We start from the raw sequence: 16075 nt of genomic DNA on the forward strand, positions 1-16075 counted from the left end.
TTCTTCCATCCTTTTAATGTAACTCAGTTGTGCACAACAGGTAACAGAGATGTGCTAAATTATTTCTGCCTGACCATAATTATGAAGTTTTTTTTCTCTTAAGTGCTGCAGTTCCGTTTTCCTCCTCTTCAAGAAAAGTAAGAATTAAATACCGTTTGGGTTTCTCCCCTATCAGCAGGCAGGAGTGTAGCTTACTGGATGTTTTCAGGATTCTTAATCTGCTTGCACTGAGGAGTAAAGTGAATTTTGGATCCAAAGCTTTCAGTTTTCAGCCAGATTTCCTTGTTGCACAAGAATTCCAGATAAGTACAGTTGAGCCAGAGACATTTTTCCGGCTGAGTTACTCTTTTTGTAGCTTAAAACACAGAGGCACTTGACAGCAAATATATTTCTTCTCATATTTCACCACTGTAACACCATGTCTGTTAGGAGGCTTTTATGAATCACCTATAACAAGGCATGTGGTCTAACCTTCCCAAGGTGTATATTTCAGCCAATTTCTGTAAAACTTCTGTGCACCGCATGACTTAAATCATTGTAGGTAGCTCATATAAATCACTGTAGTTGGCTTATTAGCATGATAGCTATACACTCCAGGGTGACATGTAGAGTGATCCTTTTGTTTTTCACTAGTTCCATCAGAAGTTGTTACGATAATCAGAGATGAGGACAAAATTGACAACAATATTCTGCGACTAAGATAGCAGAACTTATGTACTGTCCCAACCTTTCAACTGTACTTATTTTAGAGGAGCATTCCTATTTTAAGGCTTAATTTACCCAGTCCCTATTTTTGGAGGTGTGTTCCAGTTTTCAGGCTTGAGTTACCTCTATCTCCTCATTTATTGTGATTTTTGAACCCGTCTAGTACACACAAAACCATACTACATGGCTAACATACTAATGGCAACAGTAACTTAAAGAGAGCACAAATCTTGCATCTCCCTTTTTCAGAAGCAAAAATAAGTGAACCTGTGTGGTGGAAATTTCCATTACAGTTCTTTACAGTCTACTGCTTCTGCACTGTGTCTTTGATATTGTGCTTTTATTTTTCCATCATTTCTAAATGTATTTCTGAGTAGTAGCCCACATCCTGATTGGAAACAGGAAGAGTTACCTGCTGTTTGGTATTCAAACTTGATGTTAATTAGATGCCCAGAGTTTTAGCTGGATATTCTTACTTTTCAAGGTCTATTGTTCATACTTTCAGTGTTTACAGGTTGACAGGTATGGTACTGTCGAAGGCAAGTACCTTATCTAAGAGAATAGGTTATCTGTACTTAGATTTTTCTAATAAAAGCTATTGAAATTTTGTCTGCATCCTACTGTTCTGGTAAGTTCTTAAGTGTTTTATAAGCCAAGTTTTTAAATATTTATTTTCTCTGTTTTTCAGATATGATTGGTCAGCGTGGAGGTGGAGGTAAGCAGACTACTGGTGCTCAGCTAGGGACTGGAAGAGGAACCTTAAGACTGCGTTCCAAAGGGCCGGCAACTGTGCAAGAACTGGTACATTTAATACACTGTGTTTGTAATACACACCATTTATACAGAGTGTTTAAAAATATTTTTCTCTGCAGAAAATGTTTAAGAAGTAAAAGAGAAGAGTGATCTCAAATAAATGTATGGAAGGTTATGTATTCTGTAGAGTCTTGTATGATATCAGTTCACTCAACTTTCCAGATGTTCTTTGATGTTGTATAACCTTGCAGGATGTTTTACTGCCCTCCGAATGGGGGATTTGCACATGTCCCTTTCACACTGAGCTTCTGAATTATATTTTTGACTAAAATGTTTTCTAAACTAGACAGGTGATTGATCTTGATCTGCTCTCTACAGACTATACCATAACATAATGTGCGACGTACTGATATTGAATGAATGCAAGTTCCCTTCTGCAGGGTTACAATCGGCTGTCAGAATTGCAGGATTCATAACCAAGTCCCACAGTTATGAAAGAAAGTGAATTTGAATGAGAACCGTGAATGTTGAACACACTTGCTGTTTTAAAAAATTTTTGTAGTGAGGACACCCCCCCCCCCCCCCAAGCAAATCCCAGAGCTTTAGGTATACTAACTTTGAGATCCTTGGAGAAAGAGGAATATTCGGAGGTATCTCCATTTTGGACTTGATAGACAATATAGTATTTGTGTGTGTACATGTATTTTATTATATGTATAATGTGTGTGTACACACACTGGCACAGGTGCACACACACCATCATCATAACCCCCTTTTTCCCATTTTCTACATGGAGTCAGGGTGTCATGTCAGCTGTTGCCATTTATTTCTCTGTTCAGTACCACTCTCCTACCTTCAACATACATGCCTGATTATTATAGGTCTTCTTTCACACAATCCATCTACCTCTTTGGTGGATCCCCTAGTTTCCTGAAGGCTTGTTCCTTTCTGTTCCAAGTCTTCTTCACCTGTTTGTCTTCTGCTTTTCTGCACGTGTGCCTGAACCACTGTAATCTGTTCTTTTTTAAATTTTCTGCAATTGGAGCTACTTTGGCTTCGGCTGTGTCCTCAGTTCTGTGTTGGTTCCACAGTGTGTATCCTACCACCCATTTCAGATATTTCATTTCCTTCACCCCTAGTTTCCTGAGCTGCCCAGGTTTGTGTACCATACAGTAGTACTGGTCGCACCACCATTTTGTAAACCTTATTTTTTCAACTTCTTTGGCATTCCTCTGTCATACACAAGCACTGACACTCTGTGACATTTGGCTTTAGCCTCTTGACTCTAGCTTTGACCTCCTCATTCAGACTTTCCTTCTCCTCAACCACCCCTCCAAGGTAATTTGAAGCACACACACGCGCCTGTGTGTGTATGTATATGTATCTATATATATATATATATATATATATATATATATATATATATATGAGAGAGAGAGATAGGTGTGTGTGGGTGTGTGTGTGTGTGTGTGTGTATATATATATATATATATATATATATATATATATATATATAATTATATTTATTTGTATAATTATATTTATTTATATGACATTTGTTTACCAGGTTAGTCCTTCTGGGTCAAAAGAATGCATTTTCCGTGGAGGCCTGGGGAGAAAAACTCCAGGGTAGCAGAACAATTATGTACATATGTATTACTATAATTTTTGATTTATACAGTAGTAGGTAATTAACAGTAGACTGTGTGTGATATATATATATATATATATATATATATATATATATATATATATATATATATATATATATATAAAATCATCATCTTCTTTCTGCTGTTCCTGTTAAGGGTCGCCACAGCAGATCACCCGTTTCCATTTCTTCTTGTCCTCTGCATCTTGCTCTGTCACACCAACCACCTGCATGTCCTCTCTCACCACATCCATAAACCTGAACCTTTGAATAGTTCCTGTGTTGCCCATTTCCTTACTTGGATAGAAGAAAGCTTCTTTGTTCACCAGTGGGAGTGGGGAGCTTTGAGCAGCCTATCTGTCCTTGGAGGAGTGACCTCAGCACAAAAATCTTGTAGTTTATTGGCCGTTTTGGGCCAATTACTAGCTCTTTAAAGTTCCCTGTATAAAAACCCACTTTGGCGCGGTTTTTCACTTGTTCCTACTCAGCTACAGCTCCTCGTGGTCCTGCAGAGTGGTGCTAGCAGCAGAGAAATGAAAAGAGTGACTGCTTTCAAGATTTAAGTATAATTTACTGTTATTACCTGTGCGACCGTCTTTCCTCACCGAAAAGCGAGTTTAAACTGCTGATTTACCTGTTTTAAGCCTGTTTTTGTGTTTTCTCATACCTGCACTTGTAAAAGTTTGTTTGTTTGAATTTAACTATTGAGGCTGCCCACTCAAGTGCGTTAGCCTGTGTTTAGAATTTACTGTACTTTTCCTGCTGTTTTCCTGAAAAAGAAGAAAAAAAAAAAATCCTTGTTTTCCCACCTTTCCTGACCTAGAATAGTCCCTTATACAGGCATTGCTGTATTCTGGACTTTTGAATAGTTCCTGTGTTGTCCATTTCCTTACTTGGATAGAAGGAAGCTTCTTTGTTCACCAGTGGGAGTGGGAAGCTTTGAGCAGCCTATCTGTCCCTGGAGGAGTGGCCTCAGCACAAGAATCTTGTAGTTTATTGGCCGTTTTGGGCCAATTTCTAGCTCCTTAAAGTTCCCTGTATAAAAACCTGCTTTGGTGCGGCTTTGCGCGATTTTGCGCATAGCGCAGCATCGCTTAACCATTCTCGGCTCCACAAAGTCTGCTCTTCACTTTTTCCCTTAGATCTGATCTATCCTCTCAAGTAAAGACCTTATTCTAAACCTATAACCTAGCACTGCTCTTACAAGCAATTATGTAAGTTAGCACTAATAAACTAATAGCACTACATCCTCATATACTCCCTAGGAATACTCGTTCCCCTATTGGTCCTTTTTGTCAGCCTTAAAGGAGTTACTTATATTATACCGGCATGTCCAAAGGTCAGTTGCCAGTTTCCTCTCCAGTCCAGCTGGTGAATCTGGGAATCCTGAGGCAATGTTACAACTGCCTCATGTACACAGACAACCCTCTCCTCCTTCCAACAAATACTAATATATGTGAGAGATGCAACCATATAGCCAGACTGGAGGCTAAGCTCTCTCAACGCAATACTGGTGCAGCCAGTCAGAGGGAGACTGTAGCCATACAGACCACAAATCCAGTCGCACATAGACCTACCACATCATCAAATCAAACACGTAAACACACTAAAACATACTCGGAGGCTCTAAATACAAATCTGCCTAAACAGCAAAGACCTCCAAAGCAGACATCCAGGCAACCACTACCACACAACAAAAAAAATGAAACCCATACGTCACAGAATCAGTGTGCCAAACAGTCACAGCCCTTAAGGGCAAACAACACACCTGATACACTTGGAATAGGTGAGACTATCGTCAGGCACACTGACGTCCCACTTACCAGGCTGAACAAGGAGAAGGTCACGGTGAGCTGCCTATCTGGCACCAGGATCCGCAACATAACACAAGCACTCAGGTCACTCCAAAGCAAGTACAAATATGACTCTGTCATCATCCATGCTGGTGTGAATGACCTGAGCCGTACCTCCCTGAACTACATGAAAAGAGACATAGAGGAGCTCTCCGATCATGTAGCCCAGACAGGTATAACCCTGACCTTGAGTAGCATCTTACCCTCACCGAAAATGATGCCTCAGTATAAAGACAAAATTATCAATTTTAACAACTGGCTAAAGTTCTGGTGTCATTCAAAGGGGATCCAGTGTCTGTCAGCCTGGGATGACATGCTCGACAAGCCACGCTGCTTCACTAGGGACGGCTTGCACCGGTCACCTCTGGGCTTTCGGATACTGGCAAAGGCTCTTGCCACCCCCAAAGTGCCTTTTTTAGGCAAGGCTCAAAAGACAAACCCACCTCCATAGACAACACAAGGAAAAACAAACTAAGGGTAATGCTACTCAACACCAGAAGTCTAAACCACAAAATGCAAGCACTCAAGGCTCTCCTGAGCATGGAGAATATCGATGTCTGTGCAGTAACAGAGACCTGGTTCAAGGCTCCCGAGAGCACCCCAGCACTACCAGGTTATACCTCATACCATGATTTTCGGCCCGAAAATTCGGACCGAACCACAAAAGGAGGGGGAGTATCCATATTAATCAAGGATACCCACACCTCCAGGTTAGTGGCACTGCATGAAGCATCAGAAACCATCCATGTGCAACTAACAGAGGGAAAAACTGCATTTCAGTTTATAGCCTGCTACAGACCACCATCCCAGACTCTGGAACCTCACGTGGCTTTCCTGAGAACATTGGAGAATATGAATGTCTCTCCAAATGCCTTTATATTGGGTGACTTTAACTACCCAAGCATAGACTGGGAACACTGCTCAAGCCCTAACAGCCTAGCCCAGAGGTTCCTGGAATTTATAAACTCAAATGCTATGGAACAACTGGTCACCACGTCTACAAGAGGGGTAAACATACTTGACCTGGTCATCACAAACATGGGGACTCTATGCTCTACACCAGAGGTACACTCCTCATTGGTAAGATCAGACCACAACTTAATCTCGCTGGGCATCCACATCCCGACCCCAGCACCACCCCAAAAAAAAACATAAAAAACTTCTCCAAGGCTAATTTCACACTCCGCAAAACCGAGGTGAAATCACTCAAAGCCCCGGGCCAGTGGAAACTACGGCCCAAACAGCAGAGTCCTATATAAATGCATTCTATGGACATCTTCAGGAATGCATGGATCATGCAATCCCAAATAAAACCAAGACCCAATCCTCCAAAGGCAGACGTCCTGTCTGGTGGAACACAGCCATAAATAAACTATACAACAAAAGGTGAAAGCTACTGCAGGATAGAGCAAAATCCCTCAATAAGAAGGCATTACTGATCAGTACTAGCAAAAAACTACGGTCCCTCATAAAATCTTCCAAGGCCAGCTTCGAGAGAATAATTGCACAAGACACTAAAAATACCCATAAGGCTTTCTTTAGTTATGTTAGAAACCTGGGTGGCAACTCCCAGATATGCTCGGAGTTAGTCCAAAATGACAAAAAATACACTGAACCCACAGACATTGCCAACATCCTGGAGGACAGGTTCAGTGCAAACTTCTCCCCCCCCAAAGGAGCAATTATCTATCCCAGCAGAGAGTAGTCTCCCTGTTATCACAGATGCTCAGGTATGAGCTACCCTCTCCAAAGCAGAAAACACAGCATCAATGGGACCGGACTGTGTCCCGGGCTGCATCCTACAGGAGCTCCAAGAGGAGCTAAAACCTCATATTAGGCTACTGTTCAATCTCAGCCTTTCTACAGGTTATGTACCCAAGGAATGGCATACAAGCATCTGTGGTCCCACTCCACAAAGGTGGAGCCTCAACGGACCCTGGGAACTATCGCCCCATAAGCCTGACTAGCCTAGTCTGCAAGGCCATGGAGCGGATCATCATGGGACTCATAAACAAAGACATTGGCGAACTACAGATGCTAGATCCTACACAATATGGCTTTGTTAAAGGCAGATCCTGCCTCTTGAACCTGGTAGATGACTTTGAAACAGTCACCAAGGCCATAGATGAAGGGAAGATAGTCCACACTGCCTACCTGGACCTCGCAAAAGCCTTTGACACCATACCCCACTCTGGCATCATAGATGAGCTTTGCAGCCTAAATATCAACCCCTATGTCATAAGATGGGTTGCAAACTGGCTGAAGGACAGAACCCACATGGTCAGAATTGCGGGAGCTATGTCAGACTCTAAACCTGCTACAAGTGGCGTCCCACAAGGCTCAGTCCTGGGACCGCTCTTGTTCGGTATATATTTTTCAGAGGTACAGGCCAACACGGGAGGACTATGGCTGACCAAGTTTGCAGACTACTGCAAACTGGGTGCCATAATTGACTCTCCAGCTGACACAGGCATCCTCCAAAAGGGTCTCACAGATATGGACAACTGGTGCCAAAGTCATGGCCTGAAACTAAAAGCCAAGAAGTGTATAGTCATACCCTTTGGAAAAAACGAAGTGCCCACAAACTACCATATAGGTGGTAATCCATTAAGTACGGAGTAAGTAATTAGGGACCTGAGAATCCAAGTTGATAGTAATCTCTCCTTTGACAACCACATTGCCAAAGTGGTTAGAAAGACCTTCTATATAGCCCACCTCATCATGAAAAGGTTTACATCTAGATCCAAGGAGGTCATTGTGCCCCTTTACTCATCCCTCATCAGGCCCATAATTGAATACAATGCCCGTTTGGGATGTACCTTACCCGTCACCTGCAGCAACTGGAGAGACCACAAAAGTACCTCACCAAGAGGATCAAGGGTCTCAAACAGATGACCTATGCTGCCAGGTTAAAGAAACTCCAGCTCTACTCAGTTGCATACCGCCTACTTAGAGGCGATCGGTGCCTGACGTATAAAGCATTGTCTAACCCAGAATTAATGGACATGCTCCACCTCAAAAAATCCAAATCCACTAGAGCTACGCGCTCAAGGGATTTGAATCTCAACACAGAAATTAATAGGACATGCTGGAGAGACAGATTCTTGACCCAGAGGCTCCCGGTACTCTGGAATAGAATCCCAGTCCATATCAGGCAGAGCCTCTCACTGACTCTCTTCAAGAGAAATCTTGACGAGTGGATGGGAGATCGTAAGTTCACTAATGGGATCACTTCTGTGCCACTACTAGACAGAGGCTCAATAAAGTAACCAAAAAAAGGCACAGTAAAACCCATTTTTTAAGGGGTGGCGTAAGCCAAATACACTCTGGCTAGGTTGATAAATGCCCTAAGGCATATAGCCTAGTATCAACCTATGAACCTTATCTTAGGCCTTCCTCTTTTCCTGTTACTTGGTAGCTTCATCCTTAGCATCTTTTTCCCAATGTACTCAGCATCCCTCTTCAGCACATGTCCAAACCAACATAATCGTGCCTCTCTGGCTTTGTCTCCAAACCTTCCAACCTGTGCTGACCCTCTAATATACTTATTCCTAATCCTGTCCACCCTCGTCACACCCAGTGCAAATCTTAACATCTTTAATTCTGCCACATCAAGCTCAAACTCCTGCCTTTTTGTCAATGTCACTGTCTCCAACCCGTATAACATAGCTGGTGTCACTACCCTCTTGTAGACCTTCCCTTTCACTTTTACAGGTACTCGTCTGTCACAAATCACTCCTGACACTCTTCTCCACCCACTCCATCCTGCCTGTACTCTCTTCTTCACCTCTCTTCCACACTCACCGTTACTCTGAACTATTGACCCCAAGTATTTAAACTCATCCACCTTTGCCACCTCTACTCCTTGCATCCTCACCATTCCTCTATCCTCCCTCTCATTCACACACATATATTCTGCCTTAGTCCTGCTAACCTCTGCAAACTGATAGCTCCAAGTCAAACCTGCTAATGGAACGCTGCAACTGCCATCTATCATAAAAGGCTCTGAAAAGTTCATTAAGGGTGCAAATGGAAGAACACAGGTGAAGATACAGGTGACTCACTCTGAAGAAACCCGGTATGTAACTGGGTGAAAGCGCTAAGTTTTCTGTGTATGTTGTTCGTTTTTAGTGAATAAACAGAATTTATTTATCTACAAGAGTGGTGCGGTGAACTGCAGTGTTTTCAACAGTCTTTTTTTCGTCTGTCAACCTGTCCATCACCATTGCAAATAAGAAAGGGCTCAGAGCTGATCCTTGATGTAACCCCACCTCCACCTTATTTGCATCCGTCACTCCCACTGCAGACCTCACCGCTGTCACACTACCCTTGTACGTATCCTGTACCACTCTTACATACTTTTCTGACACTCCTGACTTCCTCATACAATACCAGAACTCCTCTCTAGGCACCCTGTCATATGCTTTCTCCAAGTCTACAAAAACATAATGCAACTCCTTCTGACATTCTCTGTACTTCTCCATCAACACTCTCAGAGCAAAGATCGCATATGTAGTGCTCTTTCCCGGCATGAAACCATACTGCTGATCACTAATCATCACGTCCCTTCTTAACCTTGCTTCCACTACTCTTTCCCATAACTTCATGCTGTGACTGATCAATTTAATCCCTCTGTAGTTACTACAGCTCTGCACATCACCCTTATTCTTAAAAATCGGTACCAAAACACTTTCTCCATTCCTCAGGCATCCTTTCACTTTCCAAGATTTCATTACACACACACACACACACACACACACACACACACACACAGTAAGCTGTAGGTGAAACCTTTGTACTGATTTATGGTGTGTTGTATTTGCTTGTAAAGAATAAAATCTTTAATTTCCTTAATCACAGCTGCTACGAGTACTGGAGGTTCTTTGGAATATGTATGTATGCATTTATTATTTTGTATAAAATGTCCAAGTCTGGTTACATGTATGCACTGTTGCATTTGATGGCTTTTTGTGATTGGGCCAACCACAGTAATTCTTGAATCAAATTGTAAAACAACCTTCAGTTAAACTAGAGAATGTCAGGTGACTGGCTATAAAAAAAAACTAAAAAATTAGACATTATGAAAAAACAAGCTTAAAAAGAATTCTACCAACTTACAGAAGAGAGAGAAAACAAAATTAAAGGCAAAATGTTGACTTCTTTTTTATATTTAGGTTGCTGCCTTACATAGAATTCTTACTCTGGTTTAAACACCTGATTACTCTGCATGCAGTTTTATTTTCTCAACATAGGGTTGAAACAATAAGTCTTTTGGTGACGCTGAAGTCTCTGCTGGTTTCTCCAAAGGGACCATCATTAGTCATGAGAAATTTAAACAGTAAGGCAACTTTAAATTGTGTGCATAGTCAGGCATACACTTAACTACCTGCCTCTCTTCCAGCTTCAGCTGGCAGTACATGTTGTATCTCTGCTTTTGCAGCATTGTGAACTGCCTGAAACTGAGGACTATATATTACGTTTCAGTAATACCTGTCATTCCCCCATGTCCACAGATCCAGTGGCTATACTGATTGCTATCGAAGTTTTATATATTGGCCACTACTTCAAGCCTCATTTCAATTGTAGGCTGATGAGAGTAGGGGGTTGCGCATTTTTTCTGATTTAGTTTTCTTATTTCATTTAACTTTGTAAATTAATTGGTCCTAAGCACTGGACCATTTTTGGTGAAGACCTAGGCTAAATGGCTATAAACAACATGCAGCTGAATGTACATGAACAAGAACAAATGATATAAATACACAGTAAAATTTGAACAATTAGAAATTCACTGAGAAGTAGAGCGACAAGTAATGATGATGATTTCTCCCCAAATATCCCCTAATTAAACAATTGCTGAGCAGAAGAAAATGAAGTGTGCAGGATATGATTCTCCTTAAACCACTGAGCTTGATTGGTCAAGTTCTTAGCTGGCCTTAGGTATAGGGCATCCAGCCGGCCACCTAGGGCACCGCTCTAGCAGGGGTGCTTTTCAAGTACTGGTTTATTTTTCTGTAGTAAAGAAATTATTTCTTTAAGATATGTTGAATGAATTGCATCAAAACTATAGGTACGCTGAGTGTCTGGGTGGATAAATTCATTGCTCTTATTTATACATGTACATTGATTGCAATTGCCACAAGATGATGTACCTTTGGCTCTCTCTGTTATATGTTTGACTCTCTTTGGGATAGCATAGCATTCTTGTGGCAACACTGACAATGTTGTTTATTTGGCAGTCTGCAGTCTGTTCAGCATTCTATATAGGCAAAACCAATAGGAAACTCAGATATAGGATCAGAGAACTTCTTCTCCACATCAGGAATGGTACTACTACAAATGCATTTGCTAAACATGCAACTTCACAAGGAATTGAACATTGTTTTACTTTTATGGTTCTAGAGAGAGTTGACTTCACCAATAGAGGTGGTGGTATACAGAACTACACAAAACTTCTGAAACCAGATGGATCATAAGACTAAGGGCGAATAAAGGGAAGGGCCTTAATGACAGAGTACCTTTAAGACCAGTGTTAAAAAAATAGGAAACTATTTAAATGAGTTAGATCTATCAAATACACATTTCTAGGGATACTAGATACACAGCTTCAAGTTGCACAGATGCATTTTGCATTCATAGAAGATTTATCTTTGTTTTAGTTAAGCCAACTACGGTCTATATTATTGTGGTTTTAATAAGGTTTTAGGAACTAGCTCTATAACAATTTCTATGCTTAAGTGATGAGTTAATTAGTTACTAATTTGAATGATTTTACTCACCTAATTCATCTTAAATTTTGATTGGATGAATGTTTTTTTTTTTTTTAAATGGGGATGTTTATCATATGCTTCTATATGGTCTGATGACGTGACATTGTTTGTCATGAAAGCGCTTACCTACTACAAATAAATTCTTTGTTGGGATTTAATTTGGACTGAACTTGTTTCATTTGGATTATTGGATTCACATACTGAGACTTTTTTATTCATTGGTTGCTCTACCCAGTATTTTTGTGGATTCATATGACTTTTTGTTTTACTGATGGAACATTTATTCTAGCTGCTTCCTTCATTGTGCTTCTTGGATATCCAAAAAAGAGTTGACGCCTGCAGGTCTTCGTTTTTGAGACAGTTTACTTTGTGTGTGAAGCAGAGGAGGGCTGTAGTGGTACTATGGGCAGGCTGAAACAGTGTTGAGTAGGTGACAGGATGTTGCTGTCTAGGAGATATTTTAGCACCTAGGTATGGATGCATTTTTGTAGGATTTTGGCCATGGGGGGAAGAGTATCGCAATGGGTCTGTAGTTAAGTTCAGTGGAGGTCCCGCCTTTATGTATGGGTGTAACATCAGATATTTTCCAGAGTTTGGGCACATAGTTTTCAACAACTGAGCTGTTTGAGAGTGTAGATTGGGATAGCAATAGCATCTGCTGTGAGTTTCAAGAAATAGCAGGGGAGTAGGTCAGCTGCTGTTGGAGGTTTTTAGTTTGGAGAGAGCATACTTTTGATTGAAATGGTGGAAACTGTTTTGATAAAGCTTGCATTAGTGTTATTTGTGTTGGGGGCGATAGCAAGGTTGAAACTGTCCTGTGATACCAAGGATAGAATTGAGTTCACAAAGTGGGAGTTGAATTGTGTTTCAGTGGAAACTTTAGTGTCGGGTGGTTGGTTTGGGGGCAGCCTTTTGGGTGGGTTTTAGTAGCTGGTTTACATTTTCCAAACTTTTTGGGGATTGTGTTGGTATTTAGTTTGTAATGTTGTGTAGTAGGATTTTTTGTCCAGCCTAATGCATTTTTTTGCACGGTTGCGCCGTTCTTGGTACTTGGGCTTTGTGTTTCTTTGTTTTTTTGATAGTAAAGCCAGGCAGTGTCTCTGGACTTGAGGATTTGTTTGGTTTCTTTACTGAGCCAGGGGTTACAGAGCCCGCCAAGACAAGAGTAATGGGCAGCAAAAAGTGTTACTTTACAAATCTGAACACTTTAAAGGGACACTATCTTATTTCTGAAATCCAGTTTCTTGCTTCGGACCGAAAAGTAAATGGTGACACCCACTACATTAACTACCTCCCATTTTGTGACATCATAGTCAGCCCCTTCCCACATTTTTTCTTTCCCTCAGAGTTCCCCCTGTCCCATTTGTTTAGTTTCCCCATGTAAACTCCAAAATTCCAAAAGTAGTTCCTACTGCTTTTTTTTAACCCAGGAATAACTCATAAACATTTGTTTTCTTTTTTTTTCTCTCTCAAAACTTAAGTTTTGCAATAATTTATTATAACTGTTAATTGCAGCCACAGGTCTCCAAAACAAGTACAGTTGCGGAACAAAACAATTTTTAGGAACATATTTTGCTTCGTAGGCATTTTTAATACTGGTAGGTTACGTTACCCACAGAAGCAATCAGTTCTTTTTTTTAATTTTCCCCCTAAAATGTATCAGCATGATAATAGTTGCGAATGAGAGCACAACAGCAAGTAGAACTGCTATCTAGAAGAACGGAGCTTAAAAGAATATATTGAGAGGTAATTACCATGAGCCGGTGTTCTTTAGTTTTACCTGTGCACTCTGAATACAGTTAGTTAGATCTGCTGCATCACAGATGCCTGACTGCTTCTTGTACAAAAATAAATGTATTTGAAACTCATAAATATACAATTTAGCTACATGCTTTCACAGTGTCACAGTAGGGACAGCTTCCTTTAAAAAGAAAGTGGAAAAAAACGGCTCTCTGCAATTAGCACTTGTTATAAGCGCTAAACCCATACATTTCAACTATCCACATTTTGCTAAATGTCTCTCCTTTCATTTCATGGTAATATTTTGTTTTAATAAATAATCAATAAATATTTTGTCCTATTACAATGTTCTACTAAAATACTGGAGATTACAGTTAGTAATGCCAGACGTTAAGAGTTTCATACATTTCCTTCTTCAGAAAAGCATGTTGGTGCAAAACTTATTAACTTTCTAAATCAGTTAGAGTAATATTTCAAGAAATGATCTTACTTTGTACCATTGCCCCCCCCCCCCCATATTTTTGTAGAATTCTTCAGCAAAGAGGTTGATGTGTATGCCATTCAGTACAATACATTGCAGTGTTTTTGTAACATTCCAGTATTACTGTTCATGGTTCGGTAAATGGAATAGCAATGAGGGGAGAAGGACAGAATCAGAAAGTGGACTTTTTTTTTTTTTTTTTTTGCTTGATAGAATTGAACAGGGGTTGGAGACAAGTCCTGTACTGGTAGAGTTTAAGGAACTTGGCACTTGGTTATAGTCTCAGGGTTGATTGTAGAGCATCGTTGCTGGGGATATGTAAAATAATATTTAAAAGAAGCATTTAGGTGTTGGTAGGAGTAAATAGAGTATGACCATGTTTGTAGCGAAGTCATATGGGTAGTGTTTCCTGTTCGTTACTGAGCAGGACGTCTTCTAAAATACAAATTTGTGTATTGTGTGCACAGTTTCTCTTGGTAGATATGGTATGGTGTCTTTTATAATGTTAAGTAATTGGAACTCACTTTAATTTGGGGAGAGGAGGGAGTGTGTGTTGTGTTGTGTTTTGTTTGACACAGCTCGTAGAAGTTCAGATTTTTTTTGTGTTAACTTTACTGAAGAAGAATTAGATGTGTGTGGGAGTGGACACTGACAAGGAGTAGATAAATTTACAGCAAATCAAAAGTGAGCAGATTACCCTTTTACCCTATCCTACTAAATTATGGTATAGCTACCCTTGGAGAAGGGAGTGAATGCTTTCCTATTTTAGTGGAGGTGATCAAGTATTACTGTAGAGAAATGGTAACAGGTTGCTGTGCATGTTACATTCATTTATCTTTTTTATTATTTGTTTATTTTCATGATTAAAATATACTGAGTTTAAGTTTCAGGTTTCTGGACTTTAACCATAAAATCTACACTTTATACTAGTAATTGTACAGTGCTGATTTGCCTGATTCAGTTAGCAATTGAAAAGACATTCCACGTTCTGATATTGACAGGTGTTGGAATGCCAGGTTATGGAAACGGCTCTGTTTATGTAGTCTTGCAATCAAAGGACTCTTGATTTAACCATTTGGAGAGTCATTTTCAGGTTGATGAAGCATTCACTTTGACAGAGATCACAGAAAATGGAAAGTATAATTTAATGTAAGGTTATTGTATACCAGAATTAAGGGTCTGTTCAAAATGGGGTTGGATGGAGTATGGACTGTTGAATGCAGGCAGGGAAGGTAGTGGCAGCATTTTGAATGGAGGAGTTGTTACAAGGCATGCATTGTGTAAAACCAAGTACGACAGTTTAGATATTGAAATTCATACATTATTCAGTGGATTGCCAGCTGGCTCACAGAACTCAGCATTAGTGAGACCTTCTCCACCAAGAGGCAAGTCACCAGTGGAGTACCACAGGGCACTGTGCTGGACCCACTTCTGTTTGGCATCTACTTTTCAGAGGTCAAAACTAATGTCAAGGGCCTCTAGCTCACCATCTTCACAGACGAATGTACATTGGGAGCTATCATAAATTTCTCCACATGATACCAACATCCTGCAAGATTTAACACTGGCAAATGACTGGTATCAAAGCCACGGATTAAAACTCAGTTGAAAGTGCATTGTATTATTTTTTTGTAAAAACGTCAACCCAGACAAATTAGTCCATTAATAAGAGTCGACCCGGGAGTTAGAGATCTGGGAACATATGTAGACCATAATCTGGTCTTTCATCAAAATGTAGCCAAGGTGGTAAGAAAATCATTCTTCACTGCCCAACTTATAAGTAAGGGTACAGCATCCAGGTCCAAGGAAATACCAATCTGCACAGCCCTTACCAGACACATCATTGAGTATAATGCCTCCCTCAGCATATACTAGACTATGATTGTGCAACAGTTTGAGCACCCACAGAAGTTCCTCATCAAGAGAATCCAGCATATTAACTCATCGGTCTATGTAGATCACCTTTGAGCATGTCTCTACACTCCTGGATGTTGTTGGGAGGGGATCTGTGCTTAGCATATAAGGTATCCTTTGACCCAGCTGTGATGGAACTTTTGCACATCTCCAAGATGAACAGCACCATTAATACTAAATCCAGGGATTTAAATTTTGCCTGCAGTCTAAA

General features: G+C 40.5%; 1 protein-coding gene across 1 annotated transcript in view; it reads left to right on the forward strand.

Annotated features, from left to right (window-relative positions):
• Positions 1-16075, forward strand: part of GIPC1 (GIPC PDZ domain containing family member 1) — a 374161-nt gene that overhangs the window by 247646 nt on the left and 110440 nt on the right. The window contains exon 4 of the mRNA XM_044084547.1: positions 1394-1506. Within this exon, the coding sequence (XP_043940482.1) occupies positions 1394-1506 (113 nt within the window). The remainder of the gene's footprint in view (positions 1-1393; positions 1507-16075) is intronic.

The sequence above is a fragment of the Protopterus annectens genome, chromosome 9.part0, assembly GCF_019279795.1.
Source record: "Protopterus annectens isolate FY-2018-M chromosome 9.part0, PAN1.0, whole genome shotgun sequence".
Taxonomy (NCBI): Eukaryota; Metazoa; Chordata; order Ceratodontiformes; family Protopteridae; genus Protopterus; species Protopterus annectens.